At 42.7% G+C, this 23,414-nt stretch overlaps 1 protein-coding gene across 9 annotated transcripts in view; it reads right to left on the bottom strand.

Annotated features, from left to right (window-relative positions):
- GCNT2 (glucosaminyl (N-acetyl) transferase 2 (I blood group)) overlaps positions 1-23,414 on the bottom strand; it is an 89,672-nt gene that overhangs the window by 19,929 nt on the left and 46,329 nt on the right. The window contains exon 1 of one of the 9 annotated variants that reach the window (XM_027601712.2): positions 16,338-18,591. The exons of 5 other annotated variants lie outside the window; for them this stretch is intronic. In XM_027601712.2, coding sequence (XP_027457513.1) covers positions 16,338-17,262 — 925 coding nt within the window. In that variant the 5' untranslated portion in view covers positions 17,263-18,591. Of the gene's footprint in view, positions 1-16,337; positions 18,592-23,414 lie in introns of those variants that run through there. 3 more of the 9 variants (XM_027601713.2, XM_027601714.2, XM_027601711.2) reach the window with 3 other exon arrangements.

Raw genomic sequence — 23,414 nt, 5'->3', positions numbered from 1 at the left:
GCATTTTTAACTTTTGGCTTCAGACTGTCACTAATCAAGCAGCTGGCCCCAGCTAGCTCCTCAGAACCGAAACCCTGGCTGAGACCAGCAGTTCACTGCTAGAGTTCACATTCTGGCCAGGAAGGTACCAAAATACTGACCATGACAACAAAAGGATCGTTGCAACCTTGTCTCCCAGGCTACAAACAGAAGATGGGCAGCTCATAAGCCACATCTGATCGCAGTCTTATTTGGTTCGACCCTCAACAAAATGGGGATTGAACACTGAAAAAAAAACAGAAGGTTCCCCACAGAACTTTGGACTGCCAGTGTCCAAATAATTTGGACACTTGACAACAATTCACTGGGGCTTTAAGAAGACAGGAACTCTCCTGACGCCCTGATCCCCATCATACTTCACTCATTCATCTGGTCTACCTGGCCCAGATCAACACATCATGTGTAATACTTGGTTTCCAGACCTCATCCTTCACACTGCCCACCTCATCATCCAACACTGTCCACACACACCGGGCTGTCCTACCACCCTTTTGGGAATTCCTGAATTGGTCTTCCATTTTCACTGGTCATTGGTTAAGGCCCAGATACTGATGTTTTTCAAAATGCCCATATATAGTTGTACTGGGTAGCCAGGGTTGAGAACACCTGTTCTTCACAGAATTATTTTATGGAACATCCCTTCATAAGGATAATACTTTTTAGCTTCTCAAACACCAAGCATTGTGCCTCAGTAAGGAGAGATTTTATTTTTCACCAAATAAAGCAATTTTAAGTGTTAGAGGTTTTAAAAGCACAGAAAAGGGCAAAGAGACCAGTTGTTTATTTTCCAACTCCCCAAAATTAATCAGTGTCAAGCACTATGGTACATCTGCCTTGTGAATCTTTCCTTTTTCTCTTTCTAAAAATATTATTCTACAATTTGTGAAATTGTACAATTTGTGAAAAATTGAACCCTGGTTATTAGGATGGATTCAAATAATGCACAACAGTACAAAGAACAAAAACGGAAGTTAAAAAAACCCAAAACATTACAAAATCTTACATGTACAGATAACAATCATTAAGAAAAGATTATATCATAAGAAACAAGTACTGAGGATGTAGAGAAAAAGGAACCCTTGTGTACTGTTGGTGGGAATGCAAACTGGTGTAGCCACTGTGGAGAACAGTATGGAGCTTCCTCAGTAAGTTAAAAATAGAACTACCCTACAGTCCAATAATTGTGCTACTGGGTATTTACCCCAAAACCACAAAAATGCTAATTTATGCACCCCATTGTTTCTAGCAGCATTGTTCACAATAGCCAAATTATGGAAGCGGCCCAAGTGCCCATCAATAGAAGAATGGATAAAGAAGATATGGTATACCTATACGATGGAATATTATTCAGCCATAAAAAAAGAATAAGATCTTACCATTTGCAACGATAAGGATGGAGCTAGAAAGTATTATGCTAAGTGAAATAAGTCAGTCAGAGAAAGACAAATGTATGATTTCACTCATATGTGGAATTTAAGAAACAACAACAACAAAAAATAGGCAAAGAGAGAGAGAAACCAAGAAACAGACGCTTGACTATAGAGAACAAACAGATGGTTACCAGAGGGGAGGTGGGTGGGGGGATGGGTGAAAGAGGTGATGGGGATTGAGGAGGGTACTTGTCGTGATAGGGTGATATATGGAAGTGCTGAATCACTCGATTGTACACCTGAAACAAATACAGCACTGTATGTTAACTACACTAGAATTAAAAAAAAAAAAGAATAAAAAAACACATTTTTTCATAAAGCATCTTCTTATACAAATAAATACTTCCATGTCCCCTTAAGACTTCAACATAGCTATTAACTAGTTGACTGACCTATACTGGATTATAGATTGCAAATAACCTTTCACAAGCAGCTTTTACCATTGAGATATATGGGTTGTTGGGGTGCCTGAGTGCCTCAGTTCGTTAAGTGTCTGTTGATTTCAGCTCAGGTCACGATCTCAGGGTCATGAGATCAAGGCCTGGGACAGGCTCCGTGGCTGAGTGTGGAGCCTGCTTAAGATTCTTCCTCTCTCTCTCTCCCTCTGCCCCTCCCCTGCTTGCGTGCATGCTCTCTCTCTCTCTCGTTCTCTTTCTCTCTTAAAAAAAAGAGAGAGAGAGAGAGATGGATTGGGTTTCTTTAAATGAGTCTGGGCACTCCATATGTACAAGTTTACCACTTTCATAGGTTTATCAATTCAAAAACTGTTTCCTTAGGACTTACATTTTTAGAGATTCTAGAAACGGGTGATTCTGTTGTTATTTGGAGCACATGAACATCAAGTACTGTAATTTCCTCTGTGACCTATTTGTTTAGATGTGTTTGTTTACAGCTTCAATTAAGTATATGCACTTCAAGTAGCATTTCCTAGATTTTACGTGACTGTTTCAAATAAAAGCATTTACCAGATTGACTCCCTTCTCATTCCATTACAAGATAAGGGATTTCATGTCAGGATCATTCCCTATCGGAGGTAAGAGAACATTGCATGCCCTGTACTACTTCGTTGGTTATCTGGAAAAAGGTTCTTAACAAATCCATTAGACAAATTTTCATCTTGCCCAGTACATAGTGCCTTCTTCACCTTCAAAACAAGGCACCAGGCTACACCCAGTTGGACGTAAATCAAGAATTCATTCGCAAGTTGTAAAACATTCCCTCCAATTCCATGTAAAAGCAGCCAAATAAAAACCATACTTGCTTAGGACTCTTGTCTAATTTTAATCCCTATTTTCAACCCAAGACAGGTCCAAAAGAGTTAAAGGTCAGTGGTAAGTTCCATTTGTTGCTGCATGTACTGGGGTATATATAAAGGTTGCTAATTCTGGGAACTAAGTGCCTATCTATAGCAAGCAATCTTTTATACAGAACTGGAGAAGTAGTTCTTCTGTTTATACCCTTCTTCTGCAAAATATGAGAAACATCTAAATAAACTTTCAAAAGAGAAGAAACACAGGAGAAAGAGTCTTGGGATGTGCCCCTGGTATATGGGTATCCCCCAGCCCCGATGCCATGGAGTTTGCAGTTTTTAGAAATACAGAAAGTCACAGGGCAGGCCTAGCATTTCTTCTGGGAACATCTGAACCTAAACATTTGGATAAAAAGCACTGGGTTACAGTTAGAAGTCACAATAACAACACAAAGACAGGCAAAAGTAATTTTTTGGGTGGGGATGGTTGTCACTCTTGGAAGTGACTGGAAGGGTTTCCTGGTATATTAGCAGTAACATATTTTCTTGTGCAGGTTACTCAGGTAAGGATCAGTTGAAAATTCAGTGATCAATTCCAATAAGTGCAGTTTTATATTTATGTAGTATTTCAATAAAAATTTAAGTTGTAGATGTGTAAGAATGTGTATTTTTATAAATTTGTAAAATAAAACATGAAACTTCAAAGAAATGTTGGCCCCTTCAGTTCCTTGCCCTGGCCCCTTTTCTTCTGCCCAGGGTCATCCTTGGGATCACAGTGCTGGTTTTGGGTCTCCAGCTTTCAGGTTTCTGGGCCCTGATTCTGAAGTACTTGATACTGGTGTTCTCATTTGTATGATAGTTATTTCAATATTTTAGAAACTCTGAATTATGGACATTTTTAGATCAAGACCAATGACTAATACATTTAATTTATAGTAAAAGATAAACTCTTAGGCCATCTACAAACCTAGACAACTCTTCTTCTGTATGAGTCTTGTTTGTTTTTTAAGTAGGCTCCACACCCAATGTGGGGCTTGAACGCACAACCCTGAGGTTGAGTCACATCCTCTACCGACTGAACCAGCTGGCGCCCCCCAAATGAGTTCTGATAAGAGGTCATATTGGGATGTTGGGATGTGCTCATTATGATGCTCTCGTATGACTTAGTGAAAGGACTCACGATGGAAGTTTTGTGAATCTGTCACATGTGTTTCTGGAATAAAAGTGAAATTAAGCTTGTGATGTTCCTACTGTTTACAGATCTTCCTTGACTTCCACTGGGGTTAAGTCCCACTAAACCCACTGTTAGTTGAAAATATCGAGTTGAAAAGACATTTAACACGCCTAACCTACCGAACATCAACACTTAGTCTCGCCTACCTCAAATATGCTCAGAATACCCATATTGCCTTTGGTTGGGCAATATCATCTAACACAAAGCCTATTTGATAATACAGTGTTGACTACTCGTGCAATTTGACTGAACACTGTACTGAAAGTGAAAAACAGAATGGCTGTCTGCGTACAGAATTTGTCAGCACCTCAGCTGTGATGTGCTTGTTGATGGCAGGGCTCACTGGGATCTGCAGCTGGCTGCTAAGTCCCATGAGAGAGGGCAGCATATCACTAGCCTGGGAAAAGGTCAAAATTCAAAATTCAAAGTACCATCTCCACCCAATGCGAATTACATTCACACCATCTTAAAGTTGAAAAATTGGGAGTAGAACCAGACCCATCCTAAGTCAGGGACTGTCTGTATTCTGAATCACAGTTACCGTCAAATCAAAGCTAACAAAAGCTTACCAAATTGAAGCTTAGTAATGATATAACTACATACTGTATTTACTTTTAGTTTATTACCCCGGTGAATATTACTAAAAATGACCATGCTTTTTTTTTTAAATAATAAAAGCTCCAATTGATTCTATTATTTATGGAAAATAATACATAAATAATATGGGAAAAGTCTGCTAAATGGAACCAATTATCAACAGCTATTAAGATGCCAGAGGGTCTATAAGAAACCATCATATTCACCTTGGAACCCACAACACTTATTCCAGGCAGAGGGAGAAGCAGGATCCCCAAGGAGCAGGGAGCCCAACGCAGAACTCGATCCCAGGACCCTGGGATCATGACCTGAGCCGAAGGCACACACTTAACCGACTGAGCCACACAGGCCCTCCATATTCATTAAGATTTTTAAGGAGGCTGAATAAGAAACTGCTTTTCCAGACCCCAAAGGCTACATATTCTAGGATTCCATTTTTATGACCTTCTGGAAAAGGCAAAACCAGTGGATAGAGAACACGTCAGGATTTGCCAACGTGGTAGTGGATGCATGACACTATGCAACTGTCAGAACACATGAGACTAGACACCAAAAAGTGCATATGAATTTAAAAATAAAAAAGGAAGCTTCCTCAAATTCAACAATATTGTATAAGAGAATAGGTCTCCTTCACGGTAAATGGATATATTGAAAAATTCCATTTTGTAGTATACCAATAAAAAATTTTCATTTGAGGAATATGAATGAAATTCACTACCTTTTTTGATGAATTTGGAACAAATTTATAGAATCTCATCATTCAAACTTATCTTTCAGTATTGGATAACATGCATACCAAAATGTTACCGCCCTTTTGCTCCAAAATCTAGAGTATTTCAGAAATAAATTGTGAGAAGCACTAAATAGACAAACTATCATATTATGACTTAGAAGTCCCATCGTCGTGACCCAGTTCAGCTGCTAAATCAGGTGACCCAAACAAATCACCTCACCTTCCTGGACTTGGTTTCTTTAAACCTAAATGATGGGAATATCCCTTCCAACTCCAAAACGAAATTACCCATGTCACTTCACAAAGTCATTTTGTTCTTCTTGAAATAGCCATTCTAAGTTTTTACTCTTTCTTGCATGGTCCACTTAAAACAAAAACAAAAACAAAAACAAAACCTATCCCCAAAACCACATTCAGTGAGCACCTTCTGTGAGTCAGGAGTGGCATTACGGGCCTTAGAGTTCTGGCTGGAGTTATAAGTTACTAGTTATAGAGTTACAGTAGAGTTAAGAGTTAACACTTGATCCATTTCTTAATAACACGTGCTTCCTTTCCCATCACCACCATGAGATTAGCAGTATCATTCCTTGACTGAGAAAATGGGAGTTTGAAGAATTGAAGGGATCTGCCCAAATCACAAGCTAGAAGAAGCCATGGTTTGAACCCCCTCCCCTTTGAGGGAAGGGTGCCCACATTCCTCATTCTACCACAGTTCTCAATTCCATGTAGGCCACTGGAGGGCTCTGAAGGTAAATGAGGCCATGTCTTTCATCTGGCACACTCCTCACTCCACGTGTCCTTCTTGGGACACAATGGATGGAAGCGGACAGGGAGATGGACCAGATGCCCCTTCCTGAGATACGCTGTTTCAACCTGGTTCAGGTGCCCCCTCATTCTGGTGGAAACAATACTGCATTTTTTTTTTCAACTGGGGCAGAGAGGAGATTCAGGTTATCTGGAAATTGCAGGTATCCTCAAGAGTCAAGATGCCAACATTGACACAGGATTGTTGTTGGACACCTGAGTTTCTTCGTATCTAAGCATGAACTTGCCCACCAAAAAATGATGCACGTGAGACAAATACTCTCACTAACCACTGTCATACTATCAGTTACTCTTTTCCTCTCATTTCCCCACATAGGAAAGTAGTATTGGAAGCTGGTGGGGAGAGGGAAATTCAAGCTGATTTTGTGTCTGAGATCCAGAAAATCTTCCAGATCCTTTGTAGTAATCTCAGAAGCCTTTGCATCATGGAAAAATTGTGTTTTTCCAGTTCCTGTTGTCTCTTAATGAGGACAATTGGGTGGAATAAAAACAAAAACAAAAACCTAACAGTTGTTAATACTTACCAGGCACTATGCACCATTTTTGGCATTTGATATGTACTACTACACATAATTCACTTACAATAGTAGGTACTATTATTGTCCCCATTTTACAAATACAGAAACTGAGATTCAGAGTGATTACATCATTTGCCTCAAATTGTATACACTAGAAATCTGCAAAACTGCATTTGAAGCCAAGTCGTCTGGCTCCAGAGGGCCTCCTCCCCTCCCCCACAGTTATATATTACACTAGCCTTCATCTAGCTCAATATTTATGGGCGTGCCCAGAAAATACTCTCCAGAAACCAGGAGATATGTGCTCTATTAAGACAGCTAGGCAAATGGGGTTATTGTGTTAGTACTCAGTAACTAACATCCTCATTTGGTTAGAATTCTACAGCACAAAAATCACCCACACCCACTGCCTATGATGATTGGCCTGAGTTTTATTAAGTCATGGCAGGAGTGGCAGTTGGCATCTAAATATAGACATGGTGACTGTGACAAGGAGAGAAATTCGTTGCCCAGAAGCCATTGTTCCAGTAATCCTATACTGGAAAAAAGGCAGGATGGAAATGGTCATACAATCAACAAAGGCTGAACTGGGAGCTACCTTCTCCATCACTTTATAAATTGCTAGTATTGTCTCCATTTTATAGATGAGTCAACTGAGGCCCACGTAGGATAGGTTAAACTGCTCAAGATCAGCCAGCAGGTAAATGAATGTGTAAAATTTTTGCTCCTTCCACTGCATGCTCCAGAGTTAAAGCAAAATAATGCAGGAGAATTTTTTTGAGATCACCCAGCCCACTTTTTTTTTCATTTTACTGAGGAGGAACCTGAGGCCCAGAGAAGTTAGGTGACTTACCTAGGGTCATACAAGGACAGAGGTTAGAACAGAGGCAAGAAGATAATTTTGCAGTGTGTATATCTAGGTCATTGGCCCTTCTTATGTGGTCCAGTGGTTGGAGTGTGAAGAACTTATAAAAAGGAAAATAAAACATTCACACCAGGCTCGTAACACTTACTGTCCATTTGTTTAGTATTCTACTATTTTTAGATGTGCAGTGTGAAGTGTTTAAAAAACTCAAAGTCCACAAACTGCTGTTCTAATTCTTTTTTTTTTTTTTTAAGATTTACTTATTTATTTTAGTGAAAGAGAGAGAAGGTGAGAGAGAGTGAGGGGCAGAGGAGACAGAGAATCTCAAGGAGACTCCCCCGCCCAGCTCGGAGCCTGATATGGGGCTTGATCCCATGACCCCAAGATCATGACCTGAGCCAAAATCAAGAGTTCGAAGCTCAACCAACTGAGCCACCCAGGCGCCCCTGCTGTTTTAATTCTTGAGTGTCCTTTGGGGTCATCCAAAACTCTCCTCCTTAGAGCCACCTCAAGATTCTTCTGGCTCTTTTACAAGCATCTTTGAAAAGAAATACTAGCAAGTCAGAGCCACTGCTGTGAAATGCATTATTCTACATATTTATATATTGGGGAGTGAAACTGAATCAGAACTGCCCAATACACAATCTTACTTTTTAATAAATTCCCAAATACCTTCCAAACTTTCTCTAAATTCCTAAAACCAAAAATTAACTGGGGCTTAGGTTGGTAAAGTAAACTTGCCCAGTGTCAGACCAGCTGTTAACTGATGAGGCTGGGATGCCAACGTTGAAATTCGTCCTTCCACACAGTCCTGCAAGATGAGAGGAGCCTCATGCAAAGCTCGGAAGCTTGAAACCCGGGGAATCTCAGATGAAATCACACATGTGAAAAATTAACAAGATGACTGAACCCAGCAGAGAAGGCTCGGGGTGCCTGGGTGGCTCAGTCGGTTAAGCATCTGCCTTCGGCTCAGGTCGTGATCCCAGGGTCCCAGGATCGAGCCCCGCATCGGACTCCCTGCTCAGCGGAGACCCTGCTCCTCCCCCCTCCCTCTGCCTGCTCCCCCTGCTTATGCTCTCTCTCTCTCTCTCTCTCTCAAATAAATAAATAAAATCTTTAAAAAGAAAAAAAGAGAAGGGTCTGCGAGAACCAGTGGTCATGTTAAATACATTAATATATAGCTGAAAGTGAAATATCCTTGTGTCATTTCCACAGTCAACATACAGGGACTCTTAAAACAGACTGTCTATTTGTCCTTTTTTTGTTTTGTTTTGAGGAAGTGGATATTCAGTATCAACAAAAGTATCTCTAAACACTGCACATGGAAGGGTCTATCCCACTAAATCAGTTTTACTATTCCTAGTAACATAACAAGCATCATTCTGACCCTTGCTTTCTAAGGCTTAAAGAGTTTGTAGATTCAGCTTTGTCCATTAAAAATAAAGGGGGGGGCGGAGAGAAGAAAACACAATCTGGTTGATGTCATAGATCCTAAAAGTTTAGGTCAGATAAAAAGATTTTCACTTTTCAGGAGATCATTATCATGGGATATGCAGAAAGCCTCAGCCTGGACTACTGGAATTTTATATTTCCTGTGAAAAGAGGAAGCTACTCCTGTCTGAAAATTATAGAGTCAATTCAAAGATTTTTCATAAATTTTGTTTTCTGGCTTTGGGTTTGTGTAGTATGTTGGTAGCTGGAGAAACTGGTTGATGGGCACAAGAGGGTAATGGAGCTGCGTGTTGGTGAATTTCGTATTAGGGTTTATAAGTGATCCCTGTGTAAGTAGCTAGGAGGGGTAACATTTGTTTTAACTTTGAGGAAGTTGAACACCCAAAATGGGAAGGATGTGGCTGCGCCAGCGAAAATCTGTATAGAATGATTGTGAAAAAGTTCTCATTTTTTTTCAGGTCCTGGCTGTGTTGATTTCCTTTTCTGAGAAATTATATTATATTCTAAACAAATACTACGTAAGTCCCTTCTGGGGCACAGTATGCTTTCAGAAAACAAAGCAACCTATGAATCCCAATTCCTTTCACCTGATGTGTTCACAAAAATAAAGTCCTGAAGACACTACTGACATCCTTTGGATTTTTAAGGAAACACTTCTTAAGGATAATACACACCCAGCAATATTCGTGTGAGGACAAAGTGAGCTGTTTTAGTTTCAAAAATTATACCAATTACATTAAGGGAAATCAAAATTACAAAGAATAAGTGCCCATCCCAACATGTGAAATTTACTTACATTTTCCTATACTTCCTCCTGGTTTTCTCTGGGTATATCTACATCCAGTTGTACTTGGTGGTGGAGCCAAAGTGTAGACATGCTTTTATAGTAAAAAGATATTTAAATTAATTGTATTTAATACCTTGAGGATCTAGTTAGTTTAGGAACTCTAGACCACATTAAGGTTTTCTTTATACATATTCATATTACTAAGTGGATAAACACTTATCCTGTCACTCATGACACTCAACTTTTTCATTTAATTCTCAGAACTTATATTTTTTTTAATTCTTGGGTAAGCTTTATTTAAGTCATCTCTACACCCAAAATGGGGCTCAAACTCACAACCCCGAGATCAAGAAGCCTGTACTTGCCCAACTGGGCCAGCCAGGTGCCCCTCTCAGAACAACTTATTAAGTAGCTGTTGTTATCAGGACTGTATAGATGAGGTATCTGAGGTTAGAGTTACCCATGGTCACCAAGCTAATAAGGACAAAGCTAAAACTCATCAGAGGGTTTGCCTCATTCCTGAGCCCAGGGGATATTTGCTCAATAGGAATAGTTTCCCACCAGCCCTTTGCACACCACCTTTACAACACCTTCTATATGCAACCACCACCGGTCCGGCTTTTCCTATGTATATACCCTCAGTTTCCTTTGTCCTGGTGGCTGCCTTTTTTTCTCAGTCAAGGAGAGTCTCTGATGGAAATCAACAGAACGAACATTTGCTGCAAATCTATACGTGGGCCAGTCTCCATAAGAGAGGGTCTAGATCAGCGGTTCTCCTAGACAAAAGCATTAGGATAATTAAGTTCTGCTGAAGCCGTAGGCTTCAATTGAAGAATCATTTATGATGCCTCCAGGCATTGGCTGTGCTGTAATATGGGAGCTGGGGTGCGTTAGAAATACAGATGTTGGGGCTTCCTCCAGACCTGCTGAATCAGAAACTCTGGGGGGAGGGTCCAGCAATCTGTGTCAACAGGCCCTGTTGGTTCTGGGGCTCTGGCTGAGAACCACTGCACTATATGCATTATCTTACTTAATACTTATAACTTCTCTGGGAACTAAGTGCTATTTATTTTTCCCATCATCACAGATGGGTAAACTGAGGGTCAGCATACACTAAGGCCACTACCACATAGTTAGCAAATAATAGGATCCGGGACTTCCAACTTTGTCTGGCTCCGGAGTCCTTTTCATAGTATTGTGTGGACTCAAAGGCGGATGGAAGGAGATGCTGTTGTAATGGTTCAGAGGAATAGAGTAGAGATATATGTGTTAAACAGATCATTTTGACATTGATCATACATTTATTAGGGTTTTGATACACAAAACATTTTATGTTGTTGCTTAAAGAGTCATTGAAATGCAATATTATGTTTCTGTTTAAAAAAGGCAACTATGGCTTCTAGAAAATACTTGTCTTATACAATTTGTAGACAGTGATGGCAGGTTGAAAGAATGTTGGACAAATGGTCTCGCCAGTTCTGAAATGGTAGCTACATTAATCCTTTCCGCCAGAATTCAAGTCATGGTAAGCTCAGTGAATATTTACCAATCATAATGGTATTTATATTTAATTAAATCTTCATATATACTTTAATCCAATTTTTTCTGCCTTGCATAATGTTGTTCTAGAGATTAGGAATTAAAAGCTAATTAAGAGCAGTGTTTCCGGACTTTTTCCTTCACAGGGGTGGGGAGCAAAGAATGTTTGGGCATAGATTCTCCAGGAAAGATGATCCAAATATTACAGCACAGCCAATGCCTGAAGGCATCATAAATGATTCTTCAACTGAAGCCTACGGCTTCAGCAGAACTTAATTATCTAAATAGTAGGCAACTTGCCTAAGGTTTCTCTACCAGAGCTCACCATTTTATGATATAAACTTATCAGTCTAGGTACTCAAGAGTCAGGATAAATTGTAAATCATAAATCTTCCCCAAATTACTGGCCTGAGAAGAGCCTGGAGCCCTTTTCTAATGGAGGAAAAACAGGGCATAAGGCCCAAATCACTGACATAATATTTGAAAAATCATGTCCAAATTTATTATGTGTATTTGGTATTATCTGGCTATACAAAAGTGGCAACATTTTATTTATTTTATTTTTTTGAGAGAGAGAGAGAGAGAGAGAGAGAACATGCATGGTGGCGGGCACAGAGGGAGAGAGACAGAGAATCTTAAGCATGCTCCACGCCCAGCCTGATGAGGGGCTCAATCTCATGACCCCAAAATCATGACCTGAGTTGAAATCAAGACTCGGACGCTTAACCAACTGAGCCACCCAGGCGCCCCTAAAGTGGTATCATTTTAAAACTGTTAAGTGGATAAGGACCCACGGAAGTTTCTGCTTTATATAATTTCTCCTTCAACCAGAATTTACCTCCAAATCCAGTGTGGATTGTCATCTGGCCACACACACAAACTCAGCTTTCTCGTAGACCTGACTGTTCTAATGACATTCATGACGACAGGACTCCACCAGGCCATCGGTGTTTCTAATTCTCAGCCATTGGTACAGTCGGCATGATTGAATGCATCCTTTGTGGTTCTAGAAACTGACTTCTAAATTTAGGTTGATGTACAGAGCATACAATATATACTTTGAAAAAAAACTGGGACTGAGCCAGCCCCGCCCAGATTTAAGGGCCTGGTAACCTTTCGTGGAGAACACAGAGTTTCTCAATGGCTCACTGTTTACATTTGCCGGGAGCTACACCTGGAGAAATGTTTCAGGTTTTCTTTCTATTGTTGTCTTTCCCTAACCTTTCATTTACTTATACTCAGGGTTTTTGTTTTTTTTTCCTAATCCTGTAGCTAAGAGGCAGCCTCGACCAAATTATGGCAGTAGAAGCCCACTGCAGGAACGGTGAGTAGGTCAGGAAGAAGTACCACCGGCAGGGCTGGGTGGGTGCCAGGTTGTGGGAGAAACTCAAATCAGGTGCGAGTAAGGTGGGAACTAACTGGAGGCGCCCACATGGGGTACCAGTGCTTTCTCCTGGAATCAGATGCGAATGCGTGATGGGCCCAGGGTGGCTACCTGGAAACCAGAATTTTTTAAGGAGGAACTTTGCCCTATTGACATTTCAGCTGGAACTCTGGGGCTTGCCAATTCTACGACATCTTTCTGGTATCTTTCTCTTTCTCTTTACTGATACCATTTGTGGGACTTCGTTATTGTGGCATGACACCTCCAAGCAGTATCTTACTTCCTCTTTCTCTAATCCTTACTATTGAAAATTCGTCCCACCCCACCCAGAGACAGGACACTTTTATACATCCCTCGAAGCTTCTCGTAACTATCTAGCCCCTCCCCACACCTACCCCACTGCCATCCAGCAAGCTACAAATCCTCAAGTCAGGCACGGTGGTAGGTGGTAGTGTGGGGTAGTGATGGGGAAGACAAAGATGGTCCTCCTATTTCTTACCCTTAGGAACCCAAACACTGAGGGGGTAGGGCAGAGGAGATACGCACTTAGCAGGAAATTATGATCCAATGCCGGCAGCTGTGGCACTGAGTAGAGGAGAACCCAGAGATGGAGTACCAATTATCTGGGAGGTGGGTGATTGGAGATGGCTTCCAGAGGTGCCATCCAAGGTGGATTCTAAAGGATGAATCGGAGTTAGATAGAGATGGTAGGAGGGATATCCCAAAGACCGTCCCCCCCAAATTAAGTGAAAATTGGGAAAGTGTGTAGGACTAAGGAGTTGCTGGAACATGAAGTCTGAGGCATCAAGTAAAAAGGAAGTAGAGAGATGGGTCAGGGAAGGGTAAGGGGAAGGAGAAGTCAGGTCATGGAGGTCATGTCACCATAAGAACTTCAACCTGATCCTCAAGATAATGAAAAGCCACTGCAAAGCTTGAAGCAAGGAAACAAGCATTGTACTAACCTATCTGAGAGTTGTGTGCACTTGCCATTGTTGCGTTCTGGGAAGCGAAGATCCCTGGAGACTTAGTTCCACCAAATGGTGTGAGTCCAGATTATAAAATGCTTCCAAATAAGAAAAACTTAAGCATTTAAATTAAAATGAGCTTCCTAAATATCTGCATAATGATCTATGTAAATAAATAACATATCCAGTAGTCCTGTGTTTCTCATGAACAATAGGGTGCCTAAAATAAAGATCATTTTTCTTTTTCTGTGTATTTTTGTGGTAAACTTAAAAACAGTATACGTAAAATGAACAAGAGGCGCCCGGCTGGCTCTGTCGGTAGAACATGTGACTCTTGATCTCGGGGTTGTAAGTTCGAGCTCCAGTTGGGTGTAGAGATTACTTAAAAAAAAAAAAAGACTTCTACTCATTGTAAAGGCAAAGTCCTCAAGATACTTCACAGTGATTAGGTTCAGAGTCTCAGCCTGGTTGCTTTTCCCCTCACCAGCCTTTTGTAAGAACATTAACTGAAGAACACCTCCCATTTCCACTGGCTCACAGGAGGAAGAGGCCGACCAAAGCCTGTTGCAGAGGGCGACTGAGGAAACTGGCACAGAAGCCTGTGTGGGGTTGGCAATCAGTTCTGGCAAGGACAACTTCCCATGACTCCAGCTAGCACAGTGGCCCTGCTAAGCCTCAGCATGTTCACTGTGTTCCAATACACACACTAGCACTCCATATTCCTGCTAACCTTATTTCCAGCTTAAAGTGGTCAGGTGGAGCTTGCTTCCACTGTTCTGCCCCCCCTCCCCCATCCTTACCCTATCCCCTTTCGGGAATCCTGCAGGGGATTTGCTTTACTTTTTTTTTTTTTTAAAGATTGTATTTATTATTTGAGAGAGAGAGAGAGCGTGTGAGTGCTTGAGAACAAGCAGGGGGGATGGAGAGGGACCAGCAGACTGAGCTTGGAGCCCACACTGAGTTTGGAGCCCAATGCTTGGAGCCCACACTGAGCTTGGAGCCCAATGCAGGGCTCGATCTCAGGATCCTGAGATCATGGCCTGAGCTGAAATCGAGAGTAGGACACTTCACCGACTGAGACACCCAGGTGCCCCGGGAATTTGCTTTAGATATAGGAAAGAAGAAATGATTATTCCTTCCTTTCCTGGTGCAAGTTCAAACTTCAGGTCACACGAATCCAGGATTAGATCCCAGCTTTGCTTGGACAAGCTGTGTAAAGAGGAGCATATTACTTCAATTTCTCTAAGCCTCCTTTTCTTCCTCTGTACATGAGGATAACAATGATTACTTCTTATCCTTGAAAGAAACGATGTAGAACATATAGCATATAGGAGCAAACTATATCAACCAAAATAGTATTAGATGCCACCTGCAGCATACTTACATGTGTTTAAAATAGTCATTTGTAAACAAGAAGAATGAACACTCACTACACTCTGGTAAGTGTTGGTTTACTCCCGCTCCTACAAGTCTTTGTGATCTGACAATTTAGTAGCCCACAGGACAGAGTATGTCTCTGTTCCCAGTCACCTTGCCTGTCCTCTTTCTGCCCTGAGGAGACTTTGTGACCACCACTCCAACTTGGCTCTTAGGAACACCGAGTAATTGAGAAAAGAGTCGCTGCTATGAATGTACTTTCATCTATGAAGGTAGCTTGAAACATCACTCAAATGTGTCCTTGGTAACAATACTCCATGTAAGAGCAGGGATAGGACCACCCTCATACAGGGTTGATACCCACAGCCATGCTGTCACAACAGTGGAAACTCGTTTATTGGTACATCACCAGGAACAGGTGCTACAGGTCACACAGGTGTTCTCAGACAACACACGGAAAACAGAATTTTGAAAAGAAACTCAGTCCTGAATCCAAGAGGGAATTTGGAGCTGTTTTCTGCCTACAGTGGCCTGGCATACCTCGGACCCCTTTCCAAATGATCATAAACAACAGAAAAGACTTCCCAGTCTATGAAATCAAGAGACCGCAAAGTGGAATTTCCAATAATCTGTGACTTCGAAATTGAAAATTTACTTTGGATCACCTCCAGCTGTTGATCAACTCTGGGGATTCCAATTCATTTTACCCATTCTTCTCGACAACAAAATATCAGACTGTTTTTGTTGAACCAAGTTGGTTGAGACCTGGGTAACTTGATCAGGTCTTAGATTAGAGACATTTAACTGAAGAGACAATTTATCAACTTCCAAAGAAGATTCACAGATTCTAAAAACAGCCCCACCGACTTTGAGCAATGACTTGGAGGATGAATGGGGTACTGTGTGACATGCTCTGAAAGAAACACCACCTATTTCAAGTCATAAATTCTAGAATGCTTATTAAAAATCAATTTCAACATGCTATGGCTATGCTTATCAAGGACATGAAAAGCATTCATTCACAAGACTGAGCTAGTATATGTCAATCACACCTCAATTAAAAAAAACACGCACAAACAAACGACCGAGCTACATGATACAAGATCAAAGCCAGCTTTGCCAGAGCTCCTGTAGCTCTTGCATACTTCTTATATCACTATACCGCACAGTTACAAGAGAGTTGGCACTAAGCTGGTCACTAAAAAGCAACCAGACTAATAGTTTTCTAAGCATTAAATTTTTTTTTTCAAATAATTTCAAACAAGTCTGTTCTCTAGAAGCGTTGTATGTCAGTGAACTCAATCTATGAATAAGAAAAAATTGGAATGGATATCAGCACATACCTGGAATCCTATTAAGTGTCACCCAGAAATGTTCATCGGGGCTGTAAGTATCTTTTGACCAGTGTAGTAGATCAATGGCCCTTTTGTCACGGAAGACAAAGTTGACAAACTCTCTGGTAAGGGCCACATAGGCAGTGCCAAAGTAGATGGTCAGCTGATGTGGAGGTGAGGTTTTCAAAATATTTGTATTTTTCACAAAGGAGCCATCTTCGCCTATATGCTCCCGGTGGACGAATTTAGTCCGCTTAATTGCGTGATTGGGGGGCAGCACCCCCGGGGTAATGTTTTTCCCTTTAAAGCCTTTCAGATACCGAACTATCTCCTTGTTGGTTTTCAGGGGGAAGTCTTGCCCGCACGTGTTGATGGCGTACTTCCATGGCACCTTGGACGCCACGAGGTCTTTTAGGCAGTTCAGGTCAGCCTGGAGCCTGGAGATACCCCCATAGACCACTGGCTCCATCTTGGAAGCAACAAAAGCATTTGGGAAGCAACTCAGTAACTGCCACACAGATTCCTTAAACTCAGCTGTGGCTTTCTCATCCACATGAACGCAGTAGACATTTTGGGGCATATAGATAGCCCTGAAGAGCCTTTCAAAAGTATCAAAGTCCTTATGGATGACCATGACATAAGCCAAAGGAAAAGCAACTTCTTCTTCCGACAGGGGGCTGGTGATGTAGTGATTTTGGATCAGGTAGTCCTTACAGGGGACACTCCCCAAAGGTGATGGCAAGGTCTTTCCCCACAAAAAAGTGGACTTATCTTCTAAGGCGTAATCACAGGCATGTATTCTAAAATACCTGTGACTGGAGCTATTCAGCGTCCCGAAATTCTTTGGCAGGTGTAACGGGCTATTATAAAATATCACAAAAATAACCCCACTGAACACAGTGAAAGCAAAAAAGCAGTACCTCCAAAAGTTCATTATTTTCACTTCCTTGAGGAAGGACTCTCTCTCCAGGGATTGAGAAATGACCAGTCCCTGAACCCGCAAGTGTGAAGAGGTTGAACCGCTTCTCTTCCCAGTCCTGAATTTCGGCAAGCTTCTCCAGAGGGCTTGAGTCCTTCAATCCTCATTTATTGTCCTTTCCGGCGTGGCGTCCATCCTCTGCGGCGCGGGCCGGACGAGAGATGCTGCCCTAGCTCGCACCGCTTTTCTCGGACCCCGGGTGCTGAATCCCGAGCGGCCAGCAGCGCCTCTCCGCCCAGCCCCGCTTCCGGAAAGCCTTCCCCCTATGCATACGAAATGCAAGTGGCGGATCTTAGCAAATTACGTTCTGGAAAGGACTGACGGGTCCTTTTCACAGGGGCTGAGTTTCCCTCGCCTCACCCCGCCCCCCTTCCATCCCATCAACTCGGATCTGATCTCCCGGCTCTTCTGCAGCTCTCTCCTCCTCGCCATTTAGAGTAAGTGCTTCTACTTTTTCTGCTTCGCCCCGCAACCTGCCAGCCCGCCTTGCAAACCACAACATTTAGGACTTCTGCCCCTCGGCTTTATTCGTCTTCCCGTTTCTCTGCCCCTCTTTTGCATTTCAGTGTTATTTCTACCTCTGGGCACACAGACACAGATAAAGAAAAAATGCACTTGTAATGGGCGTAGGTAAAAGATCATCAGCGGCCAAAGAGTCTGTGGCGAGCTGGGTTAAATCCGTTTCCAGTGGTGTTACATAGCCTATACATGTTTGTGTAGGCTATGTATGGGAAGAGAGAAAAAAGAATTACACTCTTGGGGCATGGGATGAGGGCAGAAGGAACCTAGCAGTGACTTGTAACATTAAAGGGTCGGTGTGGATGACATAAATGAAAGAAACACACTTTCGTTTGCACGCCACAGGGAAAGGTGATAGTCATTGTTCCCAGAAAGTTGGTTCCCATTTTCACACAGAGCTTCAGATATCTTCAACTCCTAACACGGCAGTATCTACAATATATGGAGTCACTTGCCACTGGTCTTTCGAAAGTCTGACATCTTCCGATCTGAGGTCATTTCATACAAATCAAAGAAGTCTCTTTCCCACCCAGCCCCCTCTCTCCCACTTCCTTAACTCTGAAGAAAGAACAAAGGCTTCAGGGCTGCTGCAAAATTCCTGGAAGTACCAGTCAGTGTAATTCAGGGGAGGCAGGACTGGAAGCCCAGCAGGTCTGGTCACATTACAGAGCGGTTGTCATCGCTCATCTGTGCAGGTGCCTGGAGCACTCAGCAAATGTGGAGTGCGCTGTAGACTTAGGAGGGTGGTAAGGATGCTTCTGGGGGAAAGTAACTCATCCAGCTAAAAAAAAAAAAAAAAATCAATTGTGGCAGCCACAATGGTAGCTAAAAGTGGCCTGCACCCCTCTCAGCCCGCAGTCACCCAGCCTTCCTACCTGTCTGGGCACTGTGGCCATTGGAGCAGTTACCTCTGTTAGGAAAGTGTTTGGTGTATAATGTGGCAATCTCCCTGCCCCCTTCCTATCTCACACCCCCCTTAGCTTACTATAATCCACGGAGCTAATGAATGACAACAGTGGCTTGGAGGTGACGGGTATTGATTTCGAAACAGACTCAAAGATCATCTAACACGGCCCTTTATTTTACAGATGAGGAAAATGGAAGGCAAGAAGAATATTTTTTTTTCCAAAGTCATTCAGCTGGACTGAAGCCAGAAACCTTCACTCTGCAGCTCCCTTGTCCAGATGCTGAAGCCGGTCTATTTGGCTTCAAACCGCCGCTGGTCAGTGACCAGCTGAGAGACCACGCTAAAGTTACTTAACCTCTCTTAGCCCCAGGTTCTTCCTCTGTGAGATGGAAAAATTACAGCGGTTCCCATTTCGCACGGTGGTGAAGAACAGTAAATGACTCTTGTTGAGGGTTTGGGTATACGATCACGTGTTCAATACGCATTACCAGTTACTGTTGTCATTTCTCTTTCGAAAAATATCCAACATTTCTTACCGTGTGAATGAACTGATATTTTGACTTCTGTTCTTAGTAATGGAAAAGAGAAACGTTTCCACTGGGTTGATTTATTCCCCCTGAACACGAGGGGAGGTTAAATCCCATTCTTTTCTCCCCCATCGCTAGCCCCCTTTGGCCCAGACAAAAAGTAGAAATACGGCTATGGGAAGGGAAGAACTGAATTGTCCGTTTGGATGCCTTCACTTCCCTTTATTCTAGTTAGAGCCACACCCTTTTCTGCAAAATACATCCTTGGGCAGACTTGTGGAGAGCGGGAAGGAAAGAGCCAAAGGGAGGAGCGGAGGCACGGGCTCTCATCACAGATTCTGTGGGTTCTTCCTTCTTTTTGCCTTGAGCCTTGACCCCACAAGAGGGAGCCCCGCTGGAATGCCCATCCAAAGCAAACTCAACAAATCTTTAATCACGATCTAGTCAAAGCAGATTGCAAATGGGGTGGGGAGTGGGGTGAGGTGATTTACAGTTCAAAACACCAGTACCCCAGAAACCCTTCTATAGTCTGTCCTGCCTTATTTACAGTGCTTTGAATGGAAAACCTGACTTGAAAATGGGATGCCTGCTAAGCACTTAGCTCAGCGGGTAGGTTTGTTTTGCTTGGTATCTGTGGCAACTGAACAGGCATTTTCTTCTAGCAAATCACTAGGCGGGCTAAGCTATTAACTTCCAACCAGTACATTATTTCTGCTCTGTTCACTCTAGTTGGCTTCACATACTGAAAACTGTCGTCATGTGGACATTTTGTATCACACTCCCTGCCTCTCTCGGTCCCAGGATAATCTTTAACATCACCAACAAGGAGACAGCACCCAGACAGGGGCTAACTGTGCATAATCCCCTCAGCTCAACATGAAAGCAAAAGGCGAGACTCTGGGGCTTTCTGAGAACACGGTGGGATCTTTTTTCCCTCACAGGCCCATAGTTCTCATGAATGTTCTAGGAGCTCTTTGTCCACCCCAACTGGGCCACGAGAGGTAACTGCGAATGCTGGTGCGGTGGTCATAGGGGCAGGGGAGGAATCCAAGCCTGACTCCTTCCCAAGTGCGCATAGTTCTCCTTGACCTCAGATCGCTCCTCCCAGCTTAATTATTGCTACAGAATCAAGGTGATGCTTTTTGATGGGCCCCCTGACCTCTGCCAAGGGTACACCATTGGGTATCAGTCTGACAACCCAAAACACTTTGGCAGCACGGGAGACCCGGAAAGCAAACAAGATCTCCCAGCAACCAAAACAACGATCACAACGCCGTGGACTGGACTCACACACTGGAACGTAGAGAGGGCGGTAAATGAAAAAAGGAAGTGAAGCTGGTGGAGGAAGGGAAAGACAGAACTAGTAAGTTCACGAGTGGCAGTGAACACTTGGCCAAAGTGTCATGGACACCTTGAGGGTGAGGGGAGGTGGGGACCGCAGCAAAGAGCCTGGGTCCCGCCTAAAGCAAGCAGCTCCAGCTCAGCGCCGGCTATTAATGCCATGCTGGTCATAGGACCAGTGCTGCCAACTCTTCAGATATTTTAAGAGAAGTGAGAAAGCTGAATTATACACACACACACACACACACACACACACATATATATATATAAAGATCCCAAACTCTTTAAATGTTACCAAGTCACTAACACATTTCTAAGACACAAGTGCCTGCATGCATATGCACCCCCAAAGACTGCATTTGGCCCTAAAGATGCCAGTTTATCATTCTTGTTTTAAGCATTAAAGGTCATGTACTTTGAATCCCTCTTGAGACTTAGCCTCTGGACTCTTCATTTAGACACAATCGTAACAAACTGACTCGGAACTGAACAGATAAGGAGTCACAGATTAAAAGAGGGATGTAGCACTGGGGAACCGGGCACCCTCGTCAAGAGGTGGCGGACAGAAGATGAAGTAGGGTCCAGAAAAACTCCAGGAGCAGAGCAATGCACAATCATTCAATAAAAGGATGGCTGGCATTCATATAGCTCGGTGACTATTTTATTACTGTCGATCAGGACCTCTAGTATTTGTAAACTAACAAATAAGTTAATGTCACTGTGAAAGGGTTTGACAACCGTAAAGATCACTGCAAACATTGGGTCAACCAGACTTTCTTTGAAAAGAAGCAGAGTACTAACATCTAGTGAATAGAAATATAAATGTATTTCTGTATCTTATGCATACATGCTGCAGATGCTATTTAAAAAGTCATTTGTGGGGGCCCCTGGGTGGCTCAGTGGGTTAAGCATCTGCCTTTGCCTCAGGTCATGATCCCAGGGTCCTGGGATTGGGCCCCACATTGGGCTCCCTGCTCAGTGGGCAGTCTGCTTCTCTCTCTCCCTCTGTCACTCCCTCTGCTTGAGCTCTCTCTCTCTCTCTCTCTCAAATAAATAACTAAAATCTAAAAAAAAGTCTTTTGTGAAATATGTTTATTCAGAATCTTTTTTTAATAAACCTTTTTCTGCATAAAAGGGGAGGCTTTTGGTTATTTAATAAACTCACAATTATGACAACAATTTTCCCCTGAAAGTATTAGGCAATTATGTTGACCACATGATCCTATATCAGGCATCAACATTTCTTCTATAAAGGGCCACGTAGTAAATATTTCAGACTTGTGGGACTTTTGATCTCTGATGCAACCACTGAGTGCTGTTACCACATCATGAAAGTAGTCATAACAATATTACCTGTGTCTTGCTAAATCTTAATTTATGGATACTGACAGCTCAAGTTCATGTAATTTCCATGTCACCAAATCGTCTTCTTTTGATTTTTTTCCCCAACCATTTAAAAATGTAAAGTCACTCTTAGTTTGCGGACAGTACAGAAATGGGCCAGATTTAGCCCAGGGGCTGTCTGTAGTTTGTCGATCTCTGTTCTAGATTGCAATCGTGATCCTCCAGGCCCACATTTTGCAGTATTGGAGTCCTTGCCATCACCTAGAATTTCTGTATCTTTGCAGATAAAGGAATGTAAAATGAGGGCAAATAGTGATGTTGGTCATCCTTAAACCTGCATGGAGCCCCTTACATACACTGTCTGGGTTAGAGTACAGGGCACTGGATTATATGCCTCAGTGTCCTTCTTTTTCTAGAAAATGGAGGTGCTAAGAAGACCGACCTCATAGCGTTCTAAAGAGATTTATTTATTTATCTATTTTAAGATTTTATTTATGTATTTGATAGAGAGAGAGAGTGTGCATGCACAAGCAGGGGGAGCGGCAGAGGGAGTAGGAGAATCCAGCTCCCCGCCGAGCAAGGAGCCCAAAGCAGGGGCTCGATGCAGGGCTCCATCCCAGGACCCTGGGATCATGACCTGAGCCAAAGGCAGTTGCTTAACTGACTGAGCCACCCAAGAGCCCTGGGTTCTAAAGAGATTTAAATCGGTCGGGACATAAAAAGAGCTTAGAACAATGCCTTGCACCAAAGAATGATTCAACACATCTTCAGGCATCTCTCTGACGGCAAACTTGGCTCACCTAGGAAACTATTGCCCCATCTGCCTTCCTAGGTACGTTCAGTGAAGCAGAACAGCTGTGCTTGAGAGGTCATTCTGCCACCTAAAAGATCCCGAAGGATAGGCAGGAGCCCTCAAGGTCACTGTTATCATGGGCGGCACTGGCCTCTTCTGCCCTGTACTCTGCCCCAGGGTGGGGCAGCTACTCTTCATTCCCAACTGCAGCCCCTTCAGACACTTTTTTTTCAAACCACATCCAAATGGTTACCTCTTCAGAGTGCCAGCCTGCTGGTACACCCCACAAAAAGGTTATGCTAGAGACAAATACAACCCCATAAAAAGGTTATGATAGAGACAAATACAGAGCACAGTGGGGAAGACTGAGGCTTTGGAGCAGGGTTTAAACAAGGCTCTGCTGGGGGCGGTGCCTGGGTCGTCCAGTTGGTTAAGCAACAGACTCTTGGTTTCAGCTCAGGTCATGATCTCAGGGTCGTGAGATCGAGCCCGACATTGGGCTCCACGCTCAGTGTGGAGTCTGCTTGTGATTCTCTCTCCCTCTGCCCCTTCCACTTGTGTTCTCTCTGTAAAATACATAAATAAATCTTAAAAAAAAAAAAATCCAAGGTTCTGCTGCTTCCTACATGACCCTGAAAAAGTCTCTTGGGATCCCTTTACCTTAGTTTCCCAATTT

This window comes from Zalophus californianus, chromosome 7, assembly GCF_009762305.2.
Source record: "Zalophus californianus isolate mZalCal1 chromosome 7, mZalCal1.pri.v2, whole genome shotgun sequence".
NCBI classification, from domain to species: Eukaryota; Metazoa; Chordata; class Mammalia; order Carnivora; family Otariidae; genus Zalophus; species Zalophus californianus.
Note: the sequence above shows the minus strand (reverse complement) of the source record. Positions and strands in the feature narration are given on the sequence as shown.